This window comes from Salvia hispanica, chromosome 3 (genome assembly GCF_023119035.1).
Source record: "Salvia hispanica cultivar TCC Black 2014 chromosome 3, UniMelb_Shisp_WGS_1.0, whole genome shotgun sequence".
Classification (NCBI taxonomy): Eukaryota; Viridiplantae; Streptophyta; class Magnoliopsida; order Lamiales; family Lamiaceae; genus Salvia; species Salvia hispanica.
In genome coordinates, this window is record NC_062967.1 from 49,653,755 (window position 1) to 49,676,514 (window position 22,760).

Sequence of the window (22,760 nt, forward strand, 5' to 3'; positions counted from 1 at the left end):
AATTGTTAGCAAACTACTCCGTACATCGTAATTTATACTCCATTTGTTCCATAGTAATAGAGTCATTTTGTCATTTTGGTACGTTCCATAGTAATAAAGTCATTTTCCTTTTTAGTAAAAGTCAACACACATTTTTTCACACCTACTTTACTCTCTCCATTTCTCTACCTTTTTCATTTTCCATTTTACTTTCCCTTTACTTAACTCACTAACACAATTTTCTTAATCTCTATGCTGAAAAGAAACGCCTCCATTGCTAGACGGAGGGAGTATATTATTAGATCTCACATTGTTTGCAATCCATTACTAGACGGGGGGAGTATATTATTAGATCTCACATTGTTTACAAATATCGTCCATTCCTCAATTTCTCTTAAAAAGTCACAATTCCAATTACCAAAAATTTCTATATTTGGGGTCAAATTAAAAATAATTAAAAGTTGGGGGTGTTTCTGCAGCTACGAGAACTTTACTTGAATCGAGAAATTTGGAAAAACCCTTCCCCAATTTATCTCCTTTCCCCAAATTCTCATTCACCTCTGCAACAATGTCTGATAAAGACGACAAATCGGGCTCAATTGACGCCGCCCACTCCAAAGAAGAAGCTCTCCGTCTCAAAGCGCTAGCTGAGGAGAAGTACAATTCCGGCGACCTCAATTCCGCCGTCGCATACGCCGAGCGCGCCCGCGACCTCCATCCCTCAATTTCCGGCCTGCACCAGATGCTCACCGCCTTCCAAATACTCCGCGCCGCCGCCGCCTCCCCCATCCCTGGCGGCGAGAATCAGAAGCCGACGCCGGATTACTACATGATTCTGCAGGTGCAGAGGTTCTCGCACATCAATTCGATTAAAAAGCAGTATAAGAAGTTAGCTTTGACGCTTCACCCCGATAAAAACCCCTTCGTAGCGTCCGAGGAGGCGTTCAAGCTGGTCGGGGAGGCGGCGCGGGTGCTGTCGGATAAGATCAGGCGGAAGGAGTATGATGTGCGGCTTAGGGTTGCGATGCAGTCGGAGGCGGCGGGCGCGGTGGCGGTTGAGATTGGAGAGGAGGGGTCAAGAGAGACGTTTAGGACGGCGTGCTCGGCTTGCCAGCTGCTGCATCAGTTTGAGAGGAAGTATTTGGGACATAATTTGGTTTGCCCGGGGTGTATGAAGACGTTCAAGGCTGTGGAAGCTGAGGAGCGGAATGGAGATGAGGGGAAGAATGAGAAGAGTGAGGCGAATACAAGGGTAAGTGCTCGAATCCGGGAGAGAGTTTCCAAAGGGGACTATGTGGGGAGTGTGGAGAAGTTTGGTTTGGGGGTGAAGAGGAGGAATAATAATTTAGGTGAGGTTTCTGAGGGGTTGGGGGTGAAAATGGCGAGGACGGGTGTGTTGAAGAGGAGTAAGAGGGTGGAGGACTCCGGAGACGGCCATGGTGTTGAGAATGGTAGATTCAAGAAAATGGAAACTTTGATTAATGGAGGTAAGGAGGCAATGGAGAGTGGTGAGGTCGAGATAGTGGAGAATGAGATGAGTAAAAGAGGGGAGGGTAGGGAAGAGGAAAGTATGACATTGTCCCAAATGCAGATGATGGTGAAGAAGAAGAAACCGAAGAAGAAGGTAGTTGTGGGGAAATTGACTACAAAGGCAAAGAAAGTTAATGCTGAGAAGTTGAGGGTAAACGGAGTGGTGGGAGAAACCGAGAAGGACGGGGAGGGGAATAAAGAGGATTTAGGAGAAGAGGAGAGTGCAGAGGAGATGGAGGATGTGATGATAGAGGAGATGGCGAAGGAGAGGGGAGGGGAGGCAGAGAAGGAGAAGGTGGTGAATTTGAGGGGGAATTCAAATCGGAGGAGAGTGCCAAAAATTAGGAATCTTGAAGCTGTGCATGCAGCTTCAAGGAATTATTTTAATTCGGAGATTGAGAAAGATACATCATCAGACAAAGGGAACTCGGAGGTTCCGCCGGTGGAAAAAGAGAAGGAAATGGACGTCATAAAGGAGAAGAAAGGAAGACGTAGAGTTCCAAAGTTTGGGAATTCGGACATATTGAGTACAAAATCTTCAAAGAATCATGTGGATTCAGATCTTCAGAGGCTAAATGCTGACACAGAGGGTGATTTGGGTTTTGAGAAGGATATATCATCAGAAAATGGCGAATCGGAGGTTCTGCTGGTGGAGAAAGAGAAGGAAATGGATGTCATAAATGAGAAGAAAGGAAGACGTAGAGTTCCAAAGTTTGGGAATTCGAACATATTGAATACAAAATCTTCAAAGAATCGCTTGGATTCAGATCTTCATAGGCTAGATGCCGACACAGAGGGTGTTTCGGAGATTGAGAAGGATATATCATCAGAAAAAGGCGTCCCGGAGGTGCTGCTGATGGAGAAAGAGAAGGAAAAGGAAATTGACGTCATAAAGGAGAACAAAGGCAGGCGTAGAGTTCCAAAGTATGGGAACTTGGACATATTGAATACAAAATCTTCAAATAATGGCATGGATTTAGATTTTCAGAGGGTCATTGCTAACAAAAAGGGTGATTTGGAGATAATGGCCGTGGATGATTCTGATTTTCATGATTTTGATAAGGATAGAAGGGAGAGGAGCTTCAAGAAAGGACAAGTGTGGGCATTATACGATGATGTTGATGCAATGCCGAGGCACTATGCTCTGATCAATGAAATTGTCTCTGTAAACCCTTTTGAGGTGACATTGAGCTGGTTGATGCCTCAAAATAATGAAGATGAAGAATCAATAAGTAGGCTGAAAAATGGATATTTTGTTTCTTGTGGGAGCTTCCGTGTTACTAGGAGAGTAACCATTAGATATTTGAATTTATTTTCTCATCTTGTGGACTGTGAAAGAGCAGCCAGGGAGTTGTATAGAATCTATCCTAAGAAAGGCTCAGTTTGGGCAATATATAGCAGTAGTGGCCGAGAAGCTGAAGAAAGTGACGAAATGATTGAGGGCAAGAGATGCTACAACATTGTTGTAACTTTAAGCAGTTATAGTGATGTACATGGATTGAGTATAGCGTATCTTAAGAAGGTCGAAGGGTTCAGGACTGTGTTCAATAGAAGGGGAATCGGGGCTAACGCTGTTGTATGCCTTGGAGCAAAAGACATCAAAATATTTTCACACCAGATACCTTCAAAGAAACTGTTTGGTGAAGAAGCCTCTGGCCTTCCTAAGGGTTGTTGGGAGCTAGACCCTGCTTCGCTTACACCTCAGTTGCTTAGTTTGTCATAGTTATTACTCATGAAAAGATGCTCCTCGCACGACACAATGGCGTGCTTGCTCTGACTTATGTTTCCTCTGCCTATCATTGGGTAAAACTATGGCCTTTATTAATGTGCAGTGTTTTTTCCTTGCTTTCGTGGGTGATAAACTGTGTTTAAAACTATATTGGAAGGATGAAATGATATACAAACTCATAGATTGAGTTGCTGGAATATCTTGTATTGGTACTAGAATGAGGAGAAATGTTGAATTGTGATTGACTGAACATACCACGGGATGATATGTTGAATTTTATTCATATTATCACGTGATTGGTGCTCTTCTTATGTCTTGATGACTTGCATCCTCGTTGATTGGTTTTTACACAAAATTATTCAGGATGAAGAAGGTGGTCGGCATGGACGTTGGAAGCTGGAAGTTGGAAATGTGTTAAAATAACTACTACTACTACTAGTGTAGTGTCTCACTCGGTGTCTCTATTTGTAGCTAGCTGTATTATGTGGTCTAGAAATTAGGTCGGTTTTTTTTTGTGATTTCGTTTACTAATCTGTAACGTATGTAATTAATACTACTCCACTACTTAAGTTTATTGCTTAGGACATTTGATCTTGCAAGAGAGAGTTTCTGAGTGAGTTCTTCTCTTTGTTTTGAAGGAATTTTGGACTCCTGAGATATGGATATGATGGTTTCGAATCCGAATCCAAATCCAAATCCTTTCACCACAATTTTAACAAGATCTTCAAACGCTTAATGGATTGTATCAGCCATAATCTTTAATAGTAATATAAATAGACTATTCATATAGTCTACTTTACAAATTTAATTGTAAATAAAAGTCGACACAACAAAAATAAAAATAACTTCTCTTTTGAAATGGAGATTTGGTTACTCAAGTTAAGAACTTTAACGTAATTTTGGTATTTGCCGCAAATTTAATAAATGTCTAAAATATCACATGAAGGACTATATTTTGTAGCGTGTTATTTCCCACAGTGGCTAATCTTTATATACTACTACTAATATGCATACGTTATTCTTATCCTAAACACAACTAAATTAATGTGGCTTTATATGACGCTTTTTATCCTATTTATCATTGACTTTAAAAATAGTCTAAAATATCACAAATGATTCACAGTTGGCCATATAGAATACGTTTTCATCGAAAATATATTCACATCGTATTGAGAATATTACACATAATGCAAACTTTGTGGTAACTACTTTTAAAGTTCATAAAAAAATAATCAAAATTTGACAAAACTAATAATCCTTTAAATTTGGTACACTGAACGACCCAGCTCGTTATTAAATAAATTACGACAGGATTTTAAAATTATCACCCACGTGCGATGCACGACCCATTTTCTTTTATTTCATCTTACTTTATAATGTAAAATGATTTTTAAATTCATAAAAATATCATTATATGAAATCTGAAATCATAAATATATAAAATAAAAAACAATTGTTAAAAATATATAAAATCAAACAAAGAAAAAAAACACACAAATATATTGATTGGTGATTTTGGCAAAAATATACATACATATTATTATTAACATTATGATAGTTTAATTAAATTATTTATATCTATTTTATGATTAGTCAATTAAATCATAATTTCTTAATTAATTTTTGGTTCAATCTCATAAGTTATAAAAGTAGGTAATTAAATCACCACTTTTATACATTTCTCAATCCCATTACATGTTTCATCAATTTGTTGTGATAAAATTTTGATGAAATTTTATATTTAATTTAATATTTCGCTAATATTATACACGTATTTGTTAGTATATTGGATTTACATATTAATAATTTTACATACTATTTTTTTAAATCATTATAAATAGATTATTACTAACGGTGGAACATACATATGAGATTGATTTGTGCTCCAAATTCCAAAACAACGATTGATCAATTAATCAACACACAATAACGAAAACTAAAACACAAACTCACCAGAAAAACAAAATCCACACAATAATCAAAATCATTATATCCAAATTTCCAGCTCTCCATCCCACAATCTTGTATAAATTCTTCCATTCTCTCCTCATCACAAAACCAACAACACACCATAGCAAAGAAGCCTAGCATGGGGAACAAAAACCACCACCAAGTCAGCTTCTTCAAGCAGGCCAACGAGCTCTGCACCCTCTGTGGAGTGGAGATCGGTGTCATCATCTTCTCCCTGGCTGAGAAGGTCGTCACCTTCGGCCACCCCTAATGTCGAGCCCATCATCGATCGCAACCTCACCACCTGCAATCCTGAACCTCTCCAGCTGCCTCATCTGATCTGCCTTTTTGCGTGTTTGGGGTGATTCTTCTCAAGGAAGAGACATCCTCGTCTGCATACATTTTAGCATTTCATGGTGGCCTGGATAAGACATTTTTGCATTAAACCCGGCACAATCAAAGGACAACAAAATAAATTTAGATGACAAAACAAATCATACCTTCGAGGAATACGAAGACTGTTGGCGTGCAAAGCTTCCTCCCTTTTCTGTTGCTCTTTTCTTTCTTCTGGTGTCATATCAATTGTGCTGGAAGCAGAATCCCTGAAAGAAGGCACATACATAATTAAAAAGCACATACATATAAAAGAAGAAAAGAAAAAACTTAAAGAAAATGACCAAACACAATTAGTGACTGAAAGACATGAAAATTAACGCAACCAACAATGCAACTACTAATTAATTCACTTTGAAGTTTTTGTCAAAATTCAACAGCAGTAATTTTGATTACCTATCATGGAAAATGAAGAATGAACAATTCGATAAAGTTAACAATTGAAACAAACTAAATCAAATTATAGTCTCTTTTATGGACAATTGTTTAACCGTCTTATCACATTCCTTGACTAATTAAGAGCTACTACTCCCACTAAAATAAAAGGTCCACTTCCAATTATAATCAATAGCCACTACTCCAAATAAAACTCCTATAATCCACTTCTGTCAATTATTACATGAATTAAAAATGCCATTATTCATAATGACATTTTTGTTATTTTTACCAAAATTCCACTTTTATATATTTATTATAGATAATGGCATTTTTGTTATTTTTATTAAAACTCCAGTTTTGTATATTTATTGATTATTGATTATAGATGTAGTGAGAGTATTTCATTCAAACAATATCAGTTTCCTTTTGTGCCCGCGAATCTATCAAATCTTATGGTAATAAATTTTTCCAATAATTTCACGGCTTCGGCACCGATTGCCGTCTGTTTTTGATTCATACTGTTTGTTGATTCACGCAGTAAAACCCAGTAAATAAAGAAAGCTACAATCGCCCCAACAATTATATATATACACACACGCGCGCGCTATATTGTGATTGCAATAAGCGTATTTATTCAGCGAATTCCTTCGCTTCTACTGTGAGAGAGGGTTGTTGATTCGAAGATTCAATCATGGCTTACGAGAACGATGCGTAAGTTCTGGCCCCCCGATTTCCCGATTTGAGATTGTTGAATTGGCTTTTTAATTGATTTTGTGTGTGTATGCATAGAGCTAGGGTTTTGATTTGGAATTGGGGGTTTCTGTGGATTTATTGCTGCCTGTTGTTTATGTACGAGTTAGTTTGTGAATTAGGGTTTTTCTGTACTAAATTTGGGTTAGACGATAATTGATTGACATTTTTTATGTGGTGAATTTAGCTACCGTGATGAAGACGGCGAGCCATTGGTGGACTTTGATGATGATGTCCGATCTGAAGAGGAGCAGCCTCACGATCTCTTCGATGACATAGAGGATTCTGTATATGACCGCAGGGAGAGATCTGCAACTCCAGTGCTCAACGACTCGAGTTCTAAGCCCCGGAAGAGATTGATAAAAAAATCAGCTGTTAAAGAACCAGGCCCCATAGATTTTGGGTTAGATGATGACGATGATGATGATTTAGGTGGGGATTATGGCCGCGGGGATGATGTGGCTGGGTTGGTGAGAGATGATTACTCCAATGGCGGAAAGAGGAAGAGGGATAATGTAGAGAAATTGAGAGTTCTGGAGAAAAATAGGAAGGCTGAGAAGGAAACTAAGTTTAAGGTTAGGAAGAGTGGGGGAGGAAGAATGAAAGATCATGAGGCAGATCCAGAGATGAAAGAGATGTGGGACACTATTGCGGGCGACAATTCTGAGGTTAGAATCGTTTTCTAGTCAGTTATTTTATTCTTGAATTTGTTTCTATTCTTAAACTGGTGCTTGTAGTGTAGGCTATTGTCACGTGTTCCATCTACTTGTTGGGATGAAATGCATTGACGAGCCTTTGGTGGTAGATATTGCTAAATTGTACTTATATTGTATGGGTGAATTTGATAAATCTGATTTTGAACTTTTATTGGACATGGTGAATTTACTGAAATTTTGTGAAGTTGTAGTTTTGCCTTTTTATAGTGTGTTTAGCCAAATTTGGATTATATCATACTTTGTGAATATGAATATGTAATTTGATACCTTAATGAGCAGAATTCACGATTTATTGACCCAATATTAAGCACATCATTATTGCTCTTCTTTTGTTTTGATGGCATGCATCCTCAATGCTGATTGATTTTCACCCAAAATTATTCAGGAGGACCAAGAAGGTGTTCGGACTCTGGATGATGATAATTTCATCGATGATACTGGCGTAGATCCTTCTGACCGTTATGCAAGTGACCGTGAACATTCTCCAAGTCGAGCTCCTGAGGTTTGAATTACATCTTGTTTAGATTATGTACTTGTACTATAGTTCCGAATATTCAGTTCCTTTGTTATAAGTTAACTTTGTAAGATCTATAATGTAAACCTACATCTAAAAGAAAGTCAAATTGCTGCTGTTATATGTTTATTCTTCTGCATTTGCAGAACTATAAATTTTTTCTCTTGCGTCCTTATTTTGTAGGCAGAAGAGGGAGAAGAGGATGATGAAATCAAGGATCTTTTTAAGGTTGGAAGGAAAAAGAAGAAAAGTGAAAAAAGTCCGGCTGAAATTGCATTGCTAGTTGAGAATGTGATGGCTGAGCTCGAGGTGGTTGCAGAAGAAGATGCTGAGCTAAATAGACAGGGGAAACCTGCAATCAATAAGTTGAAAAAGCTTTCCCTTCTGACAGATGTTCTCTCCAAGTCAGTTGTTAACCCTTAAACATTCTGGGCCTCTTCTTATGCTTATAAGTTTCCCTTCAAGTTTCTGGCCTATACCATGCTCATATGATTGTAGTTAGAGTTGTTTTAATGAGGATTGAGTATCATGCAGAAAGCAACTCCAGCAAGAGTTTCTTGATCATGGAGTTTTGACTCTATTAAAGAACTGGCTTGAGCCTTTGCCAGATGGAAGCTTACCAAACATTAACGTCCGTGCTGCTGTTCTGAAGATCCTAAATGATGTCTGTAATTAGTTCTTCTTTGAAAACTGTTATTCATTCAATGTGTTTAAACAGCTAGGGGGCTAATAGTTTGTGCTACTGCAGTTCCCAATTGACTTGGAGCAATATGACCGCAAAGAACAACTAAAAAAGAGTGGTCTTGGCAAGGTCAGGGTTAGCTTCAATTTATATTCTCATATCTTTAAATTTTGTCTACTAGTATTAAACTATTAATACCTGTTGAGAGTGAATGGTTGATCTGGCAAGAAGATTTTCTTTCTCTATTTTGTCTATTGTCATTCAAAATACATGTTCTTTCTGATCTGCATTTATGTATATGTGCTTGCTGGCTAGCTTGGGGATTAAGCTGATGCTGAATCACATTTTGGCAGGTTATTATGTTTTTGTCAAAGGTTGATGAGGAAACTACTGCCAACCGGAAACTTGCTAAGGAGTTGGTGGATAAATGGGTAAAATAGCTATTATTCTCTTGTTTCATTGAAGAATTTGTCACTCCTCGATTGTTAGTGCTTGAAAATTGATATTTACTGGTTTTGTTATGGTCCGAAGTTGAACCTTTTATTTCTGATTTTTTTTTCCCCTGAGAAGATGCTGAACCATTCTGCATCTAAATGAAATGAACACATGTTTGCTTGTACTATTTGAGAAAAGTGCATCATCTGTCAGTTGCTTGTTATTACTAACTAGTCACATTGACTTCCTGGATGTAATTCATACAGAGCCGGCCAATTTTCAATAAGAGCACAAGGTTTGAAGACATGAAAAACTTTGAGGATGAAAGAAGTTACAGGAGGACACCTGCAAAAAAGTAAATTTTTATATACCCTGTAAATGGAGTTACTCTATATGTTTGAAAACTCAATCAGCACTGCCAACTAATTTCTCTTGTTGATCTTCAACAGGGCAGTGAATAATGCAGCAGGAAGGGCGTCGCGGGATGATGACCTAGATTTTTCGCAGTAAGAATTAGTTGCATTGTGGCTGTTGCTTCCTTTTTTGCATCGCAACTTCAACCTGTTTATTACTATCACGATGTTCGAATCAAATTATCTGCTGATGTAAAGTATCAATGCGTAGGGAGCGAAAATCTAGTCAGTCTTCTTCGAGGCAACATGCCTCTAGGCCTGAAGCAATGTCCATGGACTTTATGGTCCGTCCTCAATCCAAGGTTGACCCAGAAGCAGTGCGAGCCCGTGCTAAACAAATGGTACAAGATCAGCGTAGGGCCAAGGTTGGTAATTCTTTCATTAAACAAGCAACTCTCAGATGGAATGGCAATTCTCAAAAAGAATGTAAGGTTGAAGATATTGTTGCTATGTAATCCCTTGTTTTATATCTGCAGATGAACAAGAAGCTGCAACAGCTGAAAGCGCCTAAGCGGAAGCAACTGCAGGCTACAAAGCTCAGCGTGGAGGGTCGTGGCATGGTGAAATATCTGTAATCCTCTCATTCGGGTATTAATTAGGACGAGGTCAAGGGAACATGGTGCGTTGCTGGGAGTAACCAGTTTCTTGCCTAGGATGAAATGCGTTAGAGGAAGTGTTTGTTGTGTTCATCAATCTCCAATAATGTGTTGTATGATATGTATCCTTCCCATCCTGGAATTGGATACTGGAGACGTAATCTTTTTATGCTACTTTTATTATTTCTCTTTTAACGGAATGATTAAATTTTGTTTTTATACAGTCTGTCTAATTTTGATCAAGTAGATTGCTGAGGAAATTTACTTTGTAAAGTCAGTTACTAAGGCCTTCATGGTTAACCTATTTTATTTAATTTGAGAGAAAAATTAAAACAATATCGGTTTAGTATTACATTTAAGGTCCAATATAATTCTATTACTATTAGGGGCAATACACAAACTTAAAACATTTTTTAGTTTTTCCTCCGAACTTATTTTTTGAATACAATTACTATACTTTAAATTTTTCTGATTGTTCTCCTACAAAGAAAATCAATACCAATGTGAATAAAATAAAACTTATGTTCCAATCAAAACTTTGTTGTTTTAATTTATTTAAGAGTAAAAGCCAAAATTGGTCCTGAACATATGCTCATTTTACGTTTTTGGTCGTAAACATTATCTTTTGGATTTTTTGGTCATGAACATATGAAAATTTGATCATTTTGGTCATCCGTTAATATTTCCGTTAGAAACTAACGGTCAACAGGTTTAATCCCGATTTTGACCAAATTAAACTTTTAATTCTGATTTTTACTCCCTAATTAATTCTCTAATTATTCCCTAATTATTTTAATAATTATTCATTTAAAATCATCTAAATTATGGCCGACGAAGCCAAAGCAACGCCGCCTTCTCCTCCGGCAACCTCTCCCCCTCCAACCACGTCCTCTACTCCAACCTCTCCGCCGCCTACGCTTCCCTCCACCAATTCATCGAAGCTCTTTCCGACGCCGGAAAGACCGTTGAGCTCAAGCCCGATTGGGTCCGGACGAGGGTCCTCAGCTTCAACATCGCCTTTTTCGATAGAGCCGGCTTGTTGGTGAGGATGAGGGCGCATCCACCAGTGCGGAAGAGGCAGTTTGCGAGCATTTTAGAGCTGTCGTTTCCCATGTACCAGTTGGGGTTGAGGGATTTGGATGTGACGATCATTGCTGTTGAATTTGCTTGCATTTTGAAGATGTTTTCGACGATGTTGATGGCGATGATGGAGGCGCTGCAGCCCATCCCGGCGAGGTTGTAGACCTTCACGTTGTGTCTCAGATTGTATAAATTGATGATGCGGGCGGCGGGGAGGGGGCGGAGGAGAGCATGGAGATGTTGACGACGAGGAGGTCGATGTCGGAGGAGGGGGGGACGGCGGTGCGGCGGAGGAGGGCGGGGATGCTGTCGAGGAAGAACTCGTCCATCTCGAGGAGGCCGTCGGAGAGGGTGGGGGGGGGGGGGACTCGCGGCCGTCGAAGACCATCTAGGGGACGTAGGTCTCCTCGCCGATGCCGGAGCTGACAATGGTCTTGAGGAGGAATTTGTACTCGTGGAGCCCGAGCTGCTTGTTGCGGAGGATGATCTCGCCAGAGAATTTGGTGCTCAGCTTGCGGTGGTCGCCGCCGGAGAAGGAGTCGCAGTGGACGGAGAAGAAGAGGATTTCTATTTTTTTAATATTATTTACTTCTAATTTTAATTAAATATTTATTAAAATAATTAGGAAATTAATTAGGGAGTAATAATTTAGAATTAAAAGTCTAATTTGGTCAAAATCTAGATTAAACTCGCTGACCGTTAGTTTTTTAACGGAAATATTGACGGAGGACCAAAATGATCAAATTTTTATATGTTCAGGACCAAAATGATCAAATTTACATATGTCGAGAACCAAAAAATCCAAAAGATAATGTTTAGGACCAAAAACGTAAAATGACTATATGTTCAGGACCAATTTTGGCCTTTACTCTTTATTTAACAAACTAAAATTCTGCATTATCATTATCATTTCTGCTATTTCTCTCTTGCGAAATAAACAGAATTACAGAAGGGGAGACTGATACATCCGTTAACTATAAAAATTTGACAGAATCCAGTTTCCACAACAAGTCCAATCATTTATGCAATTACACAAACTATATGGAAAACTTGACGCCTTCATCATCGGCAGAAGTCCCTTTGAAGATCGCGAGCTTCCCCCTGTGTTCTAGGTGTTTTAGGGCTCGCATAAGAATAGTACGGTCCATTCCATGAAGCTCTGCATGCACCACAGTTATATCAGAGATATATATACGGTGTCGTTGAAATAAAACTTCTTATTGTGAGAACTGTTGCACATAATATAACCTATAACGTTTCTGTTTCTTTCTGAGTGATAGAAGGAAGATTGACTTGGCAAGATAGTATTCACTAGATTGTGGAGGACATATAATTCTACAAGGTATCACTCTAAACGTCGGATCACCTGATGACTTATCCTGTTATCCAACTATCATTTTTTTAACAACAGGAGAGGCAAGTCTTAGGTAAAACGTTATTTAAAGAGGACTTGCACGATATCATCTTATGTGACCGACAATCAGATAACTCAGCGTTGATTATATTGCATTTGCCTGGTTACGTTGTGTGGATATTTAAACCACCAAACAATGTGTTTCCTGCCATGGCGAAAACGGGAAGTTTACCTGTCCCTCGAGACTCAATTCCTGAACGTATTTCCTCAACAGTCATCACACTGTCTTCAAGTCCATTATCCCTAACCTAATAAAAGGTAACGAGAAGAATCATGCTCAAAACAAACTCGTGAGATAATTTTAAGGGGCAAAAGGATTAGCAATACTCACAAAGCTTATTATAAGGTCGGCCCAATCAGGTATGCGATGCCAGAGGAGGAGACATTTTCTATGACTCTTATCCAACCATTCGGCACGTCCTGTCAAGTAGAACTTATAGTGATCAAACAAGAGCTTTCATCAAATAGCAAAATAGCAAAATGAAAACATACCTTCTGATACTAGAGCTGAGAGAAATGCCTCCCTAGCTTCATGACTTAGGGATCCTGCACAGATCACAAGCATATCACTACATTGGAAATGTAAAATGTATTACTAATAAATAGGAAAACGAGATTTGGTATGTGAAAAATCAGTTCATGCATAGCTCTCTTGTATTTAATACGGATATTAATAATTGATCAAGTATAGGGAGCTAATAAGCATATTTTCTATGGGATTTGTCAACATTTTAACCAGCTTGACCTTGATAAAATAGTACTTGACATAGTCGGATACTCCTACAAAATACTACAGCTTCTTCTAATTAAGACATAAAGCGAGCTCCCTTATTCAGTTTTTTATCTCAACATCAGTAGTAGTGCAAATAACAAGCAACTATCCGATTCTCAAAAACCACAGTAATTCAACATTCTAAGCTGTTTGCTTTTAGAGAAGACAACAAATTCCGATACAGTTTAATCAATACATTCAAGAAACAAAACCACAAGAATAATTCTCACTTTCAATCACTTGATTGCTAAACAGTGGGAAGTCTTCATCGAGTCCAACCACAAAGATTTTGTGTGTCCGACAATATTCGAGTATCAGCTCCTTCCAGAGCTGTATCTGCTTCTCCCTGGTGTCCTTCACTGGCTGCAAACTACAGTAATTGAAAAAATTTAAATGCCAAAAAATCCAAAGCTCATCACCCGAAGATCTCCCAATAAAGCAAACACTACTAAAACTATGACACACTCAGTATCCATTGACACCACGTAAAACTATAAAAAGGTTTAAGCAGCCTCACTAGCTACACAAAATTTCTGTATAAGGAATTCTGTCTTTCCTCAACATTCATATGACTATTTCCACTGAGAACAAGGAAAGTATTACTGCTCCATTCAGTCGACAGAAAATAAATTTATGGCAATGCCAGTGCCTAAAGTCAAGCATCTTAAGAAATTTTCCTCGTAGAATTGTTGAACATTTTCCATAGAATTCAAGCATCCATCGAGACTACTCCCTACTAAGACGAAACTACACAAGTTCTAAAGAGACGAGTCTCCAAGCAACAATCTCGAAAAATCGCATTACACATCATTACAATCAATGGAATTGATAACAGATGTCAAACTAGCTGAATCGAAACTATCTTAGCAGATCACAATTCTTGTATTAATTCAACTAGTGAAAATCCCTAACTTTTCCCCTTTTCTCCAGTGTTATCAAATTTTCATTGCTCAATCCAAGCTGAGAAAATCCCAAATCAGTCTCGCAATTTATAAAACAAAATAACACGACAATATACATTCTGATAAAAAAAAATAAAAAATCAAACCATATATCATCCCCAAACTCTGCCAAGGCGAAAACAAAAACTAATACTGATAAAAAAAAGATATCAAAAGAAGATAGTAGAAGTATTACGTGAAATAGGGAGGGTAATTGAAGAAATGAGGCAGCTTGAATTCACCCAACGTCTGCATATCCGTTGCTCTTTGTCTCCCAATTCAATTCTAAACTCAAAAACTCCAAAACCTTCGACAGTCGAAAGCGTATTCTTTTTTCCGTGATATCGATCGAAGAAGGCAGAACTCGCCTAAAGGTTTGAATTTTATATTTTAGATTAATTTTTAAGAATGTTTCATTATAGTAGAATTAATTTTTTTACAGTAGACAAAATTTAGTTGATTGATACTACCAACGCTCTATTTAAATTTTTAATTAAATTCTAACTGGAATTTAGTAAATTGTAAGTGAAATTATTTTCTCCTCCTACTATAAGTTGCGCAATAATAATTTCTATTTAATTTAAATAAGAGTTAAAAACTAACAGAAAACTTATAATTTAAATTATTTTTTACCATACGTTGTGAATTACTCCTAAATTTGATAAGATTAGTTAATGAAAATGATGTACTCCAAATGCGTTAGTATAGAATTCCTCTCATCAAATTATAAGCTAAAGCTAATTAACCACCTCTTGAAAATCAGTCCACCTTTTACCTATTAGGCTATTACACTCTAAATTTCGGATTCAAGGCGTTCGATGAAATGCCTCTGATAATTTTCCAATCATATTTTTTAAGGAAGATAGCACACCACTCCAGCATGAAATGGTGGATGCAATAAAGTGGGAAATTGGGCCGCTGAATAAGCTGTACAAGTTTGAAAGTCATAAATCCCAATACTAAAATGTCAAAATTTACACACTCATAAAGACTGCTGCTCTTACTTGGTTGTTATCGTCGCCTTCATTCCCACATCACTGCTCCCACCAAATCCGGTACTACCCCCCCCCTCTCTCTCTCTCTCTCTCCAGATGCTTATTTTTGGTATCATTCATGTTAGTATGTGATCTACCTGTCATTGATCGGCAAGAAAACCTTTTTCTAGTTGAATCACGGCTTAATTTAACAATCTACAGCATCCCTTGATTCTTCAATCAATCAATGGACGGAGCTAATGTTCAGTTTAATGTGACTTAGCGTTTACCTGATTTGGGAAGTGATTGAAGAAACAAATTTAATTAATCGACGTTACTTATTTTGAGTTTGATTTTATTGTTCCTCAGTGGAATGAAATTACCTTTTTGTTCAATCGTGTTTGTTTGCTCTTGTTAATATGCATCTGAATTCAACTGTTGCTCTGCTCAGGTACAATCCGAAATTCGAAGATCGCACAAAGTGGTGATTTGTGAAAAATGGCAGTGTGAGTCATCCTCTTAAGCTTTTTTTTTTTTTTTGCAATTTCAGTATGATAAACATATTTTTACCTTCATTTTACATTTTGGGTTTGTCATGTCCATAAATGTGAGTGTATTGGTTGTGATTGATGATCCGTAGAGTTGCTTCTGCTCCGGGGAAGGTTTTAATGACTGGAGGCTACCTTGTTTTGGAGAGGCCTAATGCTGGGATTGTGCTGAGTACAAATGCTCGATTCTATGCAATTGTAAAACCGCTTTATGAGGAAATTAAACCCGACAGTTGGGCATGGGTATGTGACACTCTCTGTCTGCATATTTATTGGTGTTCTTGTTAAAGATGAGAAATGATATTGTCGTTGTTGGTTGAAAACTATGATGAATCTTCATATCCTGCAAATTTTTTCTTGGGATATCTTTAGACTCTGAGGGATATGTGCTTATTCATCAGTTCAAATAGATTACAGTGGAACTCGTTTTAGATTTTCTATATGTTGCAAGGTTTGTGGTTTGGCCATTAGCTTTAGAATGTTGCTCTTTGCTGTTAACAGGTACGAAAGTTAGGTCTGGTTGTGCATTATGTTTGAGAAACTTCATGGCGAGCTATGATTAATGAGTGTCGTCCTTGATTAAATGCTTTTTTTTTGAAGTTGGCATGCATTCTTTATATTGTTTACATCTGTTTAACCCAAGAATCTGAGGAACAAAGTGTGATATCCTTTTTCCTACCTTCTATCAAATGGTTATGCTATTCAACATTGTGTTCCAGGCATGGACAGATGTGAAACTGACGTCTCCTCAGATGGGAAGAGAAATTATGTACAAATTGTCGCTCAAGAATCTCCAGCTACAGAGTGTATCCTCTAGGTGAAACACTGTATCCGTCTGTATTTCTCTCCGATAACATTAGTCTGTAAATTGTGGGTGTACTCATAACTGGAAACTATATCAGAGTTCCTCCAATTATCATCATATGCACAAAAACGTAGGTAGATAAGCATGGCTAATTACTGACGAGAGTTTTTGGCTTCTCCAACTTCAGTGATAGGAATCCGTTTGTTGAATATGCACTGCAATATGTTGTAGCAGCGGCTTGTGCCACGTTTGATCAACCTAAGAAGGATGAGTTGCAAAAACTTTTGTTGCGAGGTAAAGTCTGATACGGAGCATTGGATATTGCATTTGTTTTTAATAGATCTCCAAAGTTCTAATGCCGGTTCTGGCTTAGTGATGCAGGTCTTGACATTACTATATTAGGTTGCAATGAGTTCTATTCATATAGGAATCAGGTAATTTGTTTCTGCAGTGATTCCTCTGGATTTTTTCGTTGGGGCTTTTTACTAGTTTGTCCTTCAACTTAATGTCAAATACAGTTGAATTTTCATTTTAATGGTCAGTTCTTGGGTATCTGAATGCGAATATTTTTTACATAGCTGCAAGATCACTATTTTTTTTCATTGAGAAGCATCTTTACTGTAAGAGCAGCACCTTGGCGAGCTCATTTCTGTCTATTTTTTAGTATGGAAATGTCAGCTATGTTGTGCCTTATGCAGATTGAAGCACGTGGCCTACCATTGACCTCCGAATCATTGGCTTCACTTCCTCCTTTTACTTCAATTGCATTCAATGAGGAGGAATCAAATGGACAAAAGAGCAAGCCTGAAGTTGCCAAAACAGGGCTGGGCTCGTCAGCAGCTATGACGACTGCTGTTGTCGCTGCTTTACTTCATTACCTTGGAGTTGTCAGTCTCCCCTCAGAGTTCAGTGGTCCTCTTGAAGGGGATAGAGTTTCCGCAGACCTGGATGTCGTGCACGTTATCGCTCAAACAGCTCACTGTATAGCGCAGGGTAAAGTTGGTAGTGGTTTTGATGTGAGCTCTGCTGTTTATGGTAGTCAGCGGTATGTCAGATTTTCACCAGAAGTACTTTCTTCTGCTCAGGTATTCAATGTTCTGTTATAGCCCAATGATTTTACTCTAGGGTGGAATTTTGAATTTGGAGCTGTGTATAAAAGCATGTTTGTGGTTACTATTCACCTGCCTCAGAGAGTCAGAGAGCATTGATGGTGTAGCTAAGATGAATGCTAAACATGGTGTGTTATATGTATAATTAATTCACTACTAAAATGCAGGATGCTGGTCGAGGGACTCCAATTGAAGAGGCCATAGGGAATGTGCTAAAAGCTAATTGGGATCATGAGAGGACTAAATTTTCATTACCCCCAATGATGACTTTAGTAAGTTCCATAATATGTATAGCATATGATGATTGATGATATAATGCTAATATAAATGCTTATCTACTACTGGTATGATGGTATCGGGAACGATACCCCGACTTTCCCATTAAATGGCTGTATTGTTTTGTGCATATTACTGTTGAACCTTAGTTAGTAGTTGGCACTTGCTATAAGGTACTCCCGCGCAATGCACTTAGACCTTTGTCTTTCCAAGTCAGATACTCTGCCGACCAGATACAATCAGGTTCCTAAACTTGGATTTCTTATTATCCTAAACGAGCATTCATGCACTCTATTTCAAGTATTTTTTATTGCTTTATATGGTATGGATATTATTGACTCAACGACCCTCAAAAAATAGTTAAGATGTCCATATTCGATATCCTGCACATGCACTTGAAAAACCAGGAATGCTGTTCGATGCATTTATTTTAGCATGAAGTTCCTGGCAATCTTCTTTGTATCACTGCATAATTGTTATTCTCTTCCAGTTACTTGGAGAGCCAGGAAGTGGTGGATCATCAACACCGTCAATGGTCGGTGCTGTAAAGAAGTGGCAAAAGTCAGACCCTCAAAATTCCCTTGAAACATGGAAGAAGTTGTCAGAAGCTAATTCTGCTCTTGAGATGCACCTCAAAACCTTGAGCAAATTGGCAGAAATAAACATTGATGATTATAAATATACCATTATCAAATGCAGCACTGTCACATCCGAAAAGGTACTGACTTAGCTAGTACTCCCTCCGTCCCGGAGTATTAGACTCACTTCTTTTGGTCACACGATTTAAGGAATTGATATTTAAATAGTTAAAATGGAGAGAGTAAAGTATGAGAGAGGGAAAAAGTAGGGGAGAGAAGAGAGAAAAAAGTAGGTGGAGAATAAAATAAGATAGATGCTTTTTGCTAAAAAAGGAAATGAGTCTAATATGTTGGGACATCCCAAAAGGGAAAGTTGGTCTAATACCTTGGGACGGAGGGAGTATTCTTTATTCCATCAGATAGAATCAGAGTATTATTATAATCAGTGTTGCACACTTGCACTGGAATGTATCATGTAGTACTTCACTAAATCTTTTGCTGAGTATGGAATGTGTACATAATTAGCCATAAAGCTTGGATCTGTAGAAGCATGACTTCTTTCACTAATAATGTTTCTGGCTACTCTCTTAACAGTGGAGAGATGAAGCTCCTGAACCAAATCAATTAGAAGTTGTTAAAGCATTACTAGGAGCTCGAGATGCCATGCTTGCTATCAGGTGTAACATGCGCAAGATGGGCGAGGCAGCTGGGATTCCCGTAAGCTCTTCTATTTTTTATGCCCTGGGGCATTTTGAGTTTATTTTAATCATTTGTTTTAAATGAATATAATAGATTTATAAGTTGATCTCAGAACTGCTTGTTTGTAAAATTCTATGTTAGTTTATCCACCAATGTTTTGCTTAGATTCTTATACGACTTTTTGTAGAAGTATCTACCCATTTACACATGCATCAGAAGAGACTAACCAATATATTTAAATGGAAAGATTATATCCCAATACCATGCATTGCACTTGAATCTGAAGCTTTTTCATCTTCTATCAAAGTCGGCTATCTAATGATGAGTTCGACTCGTCCTTCTGCTAGTATGCATTGTACATTGACTTTACCATTCAAACTTCTTCATATCTGGTTGACCCTTTTTCCCGCGGTGTATACCTCTCCCAGATTGAGCCCCAGTCACAAACTCAACTGCTGGATACAACGATGAATATGGAAGGTGTTCTGTTGGCTGGTGTTCCTGGTGCAGGTGGATTTGATGCAGTCTTTGCTGTGACCTTGGGGGAGTCGGGCAGCAACGTGGTCAAAGTCTGGAGCTCCCTCAATGTGCTCGCCTTGCTAGTAAGAGAGGACCCTCGCGGAGTTTCCTTGGAAAGCAACGACCCTCGGGCAACAGAAATAACTGGTGCGGTTTCTGCCCTTCGAATCAAGTGAAGTTAAATGTTTGTTACTTCTTTTACCGGTATTGTCATTTGAAACTCAGGTAGCTAAATTTCAGTGAGTTTGATACAGGATTTTAACTTATTACCACTGTTAAAATATTGTGTTTGTTGCAAGATAATAAGGAAACAGAACATTTCTGTTGTATTTTACAATAATAATTTGTATGAGATGTTCCATGTGCATTTTCAACACTACTACTATTTATTTTACTCCATATAAAATGAATATGAAATTATGAAGAACAATTGTCTTCTTGGGTTACCCTTGTTGGTACGTAATCACATGGCCACACATATTTATCATATTTTCTCCCTTATTAAAATACGCATCTCACATGGATGCATATTAAGCACTTGCACGACAGAGAGATATATATGCTTAAAAAATCTTTTACTAAGGTAAAGGAAATAGGTGTGAGTTCATATTATTTTCAAAGGTAAAATCAGTTCTAGTGACTAATTCATCTGCTAATTTGCAGATACTAATTCATAATCATAAGGTGGGACATGGTAAAAATCAAGAATCGAATCCTATTTTATTTACAAAGAAAGCTTATAAGTACTAGCATTCATTACTTACATACACTGAATCATTTAATTTGATGGGCAAATACTTAATACTCCTACTATTCTTCTCAAGGGTGAGAAAATGCAATTGCTTCATATTTTTCATGTCATTGAATTTATATACGTAAAAATGACATAGATAGATTAGATACCAACTAAAATTTCGACGTCAAGAATCACTAAAGCCTAAAATTGCCACTAGATCAGTTTATGAGACTTACATATCAATCAATTAAAAGTCAGACTAAAATTATGAGTAAAGGAGTGTAGATTTTGTTATTGATTGTGTTTCTGCAGTGGAGTAAAAAGACATGAGCATCTTATCTTAATAATGATGTTGTAAGTGTGCCTAATTATCCCCTAAATTAAATCAAACATGATGTATATAATAAGTTTCGATAGTACAATGGTGTTAGTGGGGCAGAAGCAATTATGACAATAATGCAACTGTAAACATCAAGGTTGTATTGCTTGTTTGTGTACATTTATTTCATGTGGTCCTCTACATGTTCTCCACATCTTTTTCTTTTTTCCCCTGACATTGGAACATAAAATTTAATGTAGCATATAAAACAAAATAAAATATCTTTTCACAATATCATTTCTGATATCAGACGAAACACAATCCTATTTTTTACCGCATTTTTTTTATCATAGTCTCATTTTTACCATAAATAAATGCTATACAGTTAAAATTTTCCTATTTCATTAGTTATTATTGCCTATTGGATTTCGCACTCCACTAGCTTACTACATTCATATTTTATTATAAAATTTGGATATAATATTTTGAAATATTATTTAATGAGTTAAATGAAGAAAGAAGAAAGTATGAGAAAAAATAAAGTAAAGAAATGAATACCATATAGAATAAAGTGATAGAGTATAAATTGTGTTATTTCTTTTACTAAAATAAAATATGACTTATTTATAGTTGGACGTAGTGAGTATATAAAAAAAATTGAGAATCACATCCCATTAATTTTTTATACTATTATAAGTTCTTCACATTTTATAAAAACTTGTGCTAAGTTAAAAGAGAGACCATATCCTACCAGTATTAATTAAAAGTGAGACTATATCCTACTAGAATTGTTAAGATTCTTCATTTATTACTAAAATAGTGCAGTAGAGTAATTGTCAAACTAGCAGCCAAATGAATTCGACTTTTTCATTTGGACTTTGCTCTACAAAGTCGAGAAATATTTTGAATTGTGAGTGACATTGACGATGATCTTGACATATAGTACTAATACTTCGCCCGTTCCATAGTAATAGAGTTATTTTGTCATTTTGGTATGTTCATAATAATAGAATCATTTCCTTTTTTAATAAAAGTCTACACATTTTTCCACACCTACTTTACTCTCTCTCTCTTACTTTTTTCTCTCTTCATCTCTCTACCTTTTTCATTTTCCACTTTATTCTCCCTTTACTTAACTCACCTAACACAATTTTTCTTAATCTCTGTGCCGAAAAGAAACGCCTCCATTACTATGGAACGAAGGTAATATAAAGCGGGGTGATATTTCATCAAAGAGACACATTTTAGTTAGCAATTTTTTGGATGGTAAAAACCATTTTGCAGGTTCCCTACGTTGTGTTGGCAACTCCATCCCTACAAATATGAAATTAAATTACATCAACTCAAGGAGTCGCCTGAATGAGACAGAAAACTACATCATGAAACATATCTATCAACCGCAATTTTTTAGTCAGAAATATAAAGTATGGCAAATTATCCTTTAAATATTACTCCTATCATAAGTAAATTATTGTTGACTCACCATTATTTGACTTGGTCGAGTGGCTTCTAATCGCGAGCCACTCGATCAAGTGCAATTTTCTGTCTTTGAAATTCAAACAATGAGCTCGACTCGACCAAGTGGTTGGTTTGATACCCTACTTGGGGTCTACTAGTGCTTTGTTATGATTCCTCTTCTTGTGCACCACACGTGTCGTGTGCTCATGCAAAATCGTTGCACGGGCCATGCATCCATGATCCCCGACTCTTCACTCTCGGCAGTACGTTTGATGAAGTTAGCCTAGTCCATCGTGCGAGTCGTCTCAATTTTCATCATGAAGATTACATAAATTTTCTTTTAAGATAAAATATCTGATTACACCAAATATTTGATTTAACACATTTGACGTAATAAAAAGAATTAAATATGGAATGGATATAATTAAAAAAGGAAAATTTGAGTAAGAAATGAAAAGGAATAAATT

The 22,760-nt window shown here is 37.2% G+C and overlaps 4 protein-coding genes across 5 annotated transcripts; 3 read left to right on the forward strand and 1 right to left on the reverse strand.

Moving 5' to 3' along the window:
* Positions 1–504: 504 nt before the first annotated feature.
* Positions 505–3,824, forward strand: LOC125213750. Its single transcript, XM_048114462.1, has 2 exons — positions 505–3,312; positions 3,602–3,824. Exon 1 carries the CDS (start codon positions 548–550, stop codon positions 3,230–3,232), a length of 2,685 nt encoding a protein of 894 aa, XP_047970419.1. The 5' UTR covers positions 505–547; the 3' UTR covers positions 3,233–3,312; positions 3,602–3,824.
* Positions 3,825–6,294: 2,470 nt separating this feature from the next.
* Positions 6,295–10,284, forward strand: LOC125214763 (protein IWS1 homolog 1-like). Of its 2 annotated transcripts, XM_048115906.1 has the most exons (12): positions 6,295–6,414; positions 6,498–6,670; positions 6,897–7,377; positions 7,811–7,927; positions 8,123–8,343; positions 8,474–8,603; positions 8,688–8,750; positions 8,975–9,052; positions 9,323–9,411; positions 9,506–9,562; positions 9,681–9,834; positions 9,946–10,284. In XM_048115906.1, exons 2-12 carry the CDS (start codon positions 6,651–6,653, stop codon positions 10,042–10,044), a joined length of 1,509 nt encoding a protein of 502 aa, XP_047971863.1. In that variant the 5' UTR covers positions 6,295–6,414; positions 6,498–6,650; the 3' UTR covers positions 10,045–10,284. The 2 variants fall into 2 exon arrangements, with proteins under 2 accessions (XP_047971863.1, XP_047971862.1); XM_048115905.1 differs by having other exon boundaries at positions 6,376–6,670.
* Positions 10,285–12,088: 1,804 nt separating this feature from the next.
* On the reverse strand, positions 12,089–14,649 carry LOC125212618 (vacuolar protein sorting-associated protein 25). Its single transcript, XM_048112829.1, has 6 exons — positions 14,469–14,649; positions 13,562–13,701; positions 13,052–13,105; positions 12,891–12,979; positions 12,732–12,807; positions 12,089–12,304 (listed from the first exon to the last, which is right to left on the reverse strand). The coding sequence occupies exons 1-6, from the start codon at positions 14,525–14,527 to the stop codon at positions 12,183–12,185; spliced, it is 540 nt and encodes a 179-aa protein (XP_047968786.1). The 5' UTR covers positions 14,528–14,649; the 3' UTR covers positions 12,089–12,182.
* Positions 14,650–15,120: 471 nt separating this feature from the next.
* Positions 15,121–20,154, forward strand: LOC125216577 (phosphomevalonate kinase, peroxisomal). The gene is made up of 11 exons (XM_048118330.1): positions 15,121–15,327; positions 15,698–15,752; positions 15,887–16,037; positions 16,514–16,611; positions 16,787–16,893; positions 16,981–17,033; positions 17,298–17,684; positions 17,876–17,980; positions 18,475–18,702; positions 19,157–19,279; positions 19,690–20,154. The coding sequence occupies exons 2-11, from the start codon at positions 15,745–15,747 to the stop codon at positions 19,954–19,956; spliced, it is 1,527 nt and encodes a 508-aa protein (XP_047974287.1). The 5' UTR covers positions 15,121–15,327; positions 15,698–15,744; the 3' UTR covers positions 19,957–20,154.
* Positions 20,155–22,760: the final 2,606 nt, after the last annotated feature.

Coding starts and splice junctions, on each gene's coding strand:
- LOC125213750 (XM_048114462.1), top strand. CDS start 548: ATGTCTGATAAAGACGACAAATCGGGCTCAATTGACGCCGCCCACTCC.
- LOC125214763 (XM_048115906.1), top strand. CDS start 6,651: ATGGCTTACGAGAACGATGC. Junction 7,378..7,810: donor TTGCGGGCGACAATTCTGAG/GTTAGAATCGTT, acceptor AAAATTATTCAG/GAGGACCAAGAAGGTGTTCG. Junction 9,835..9,945: donor AAGATCAGCGTAGGGCCAAG/GTTGGTAATTCT, acceptor TTATATCTGCAG/ATGAACAAGAAGCTGCAACA.
- LOC125212618 (XM_048112829.1), bottom strand. CDS start 14,527: ATGCAGACGTTGGGTGAATTCAAGCTGCCTCATTTCTTCAATTACCCT. Junction 12,980..13,051: donor CTCAGCTCTAGTATCAGAAG/GTATGTTTTCAT, acceptor TCTACTTGACAG/GACGTGCCGAATGGTTGGAT. Junction 12,808..12,890: donor CCGACCTTATAATAAGCTTT/GTGAGTATTGCT, acceptor ACCTTTTATTAG/GTTAGGGATAATGGACTTGA.
- LOC125216577 (XM_048118330.1), top strand. Junction 16,038..16,513: donor AACCCGACAGTTGGGCATGG/GTATGTGACACT, acceptor ATTGTGTTCCAG/GCATGGACAGATGTGAAACT. Junction 17,685..17,875: donor AAGTACTTTCTTCTGCTCAG/GTATTCAATGTT, acceptor ACTAAAATGCAG/GATGCTGGTCGAGGGACTCC.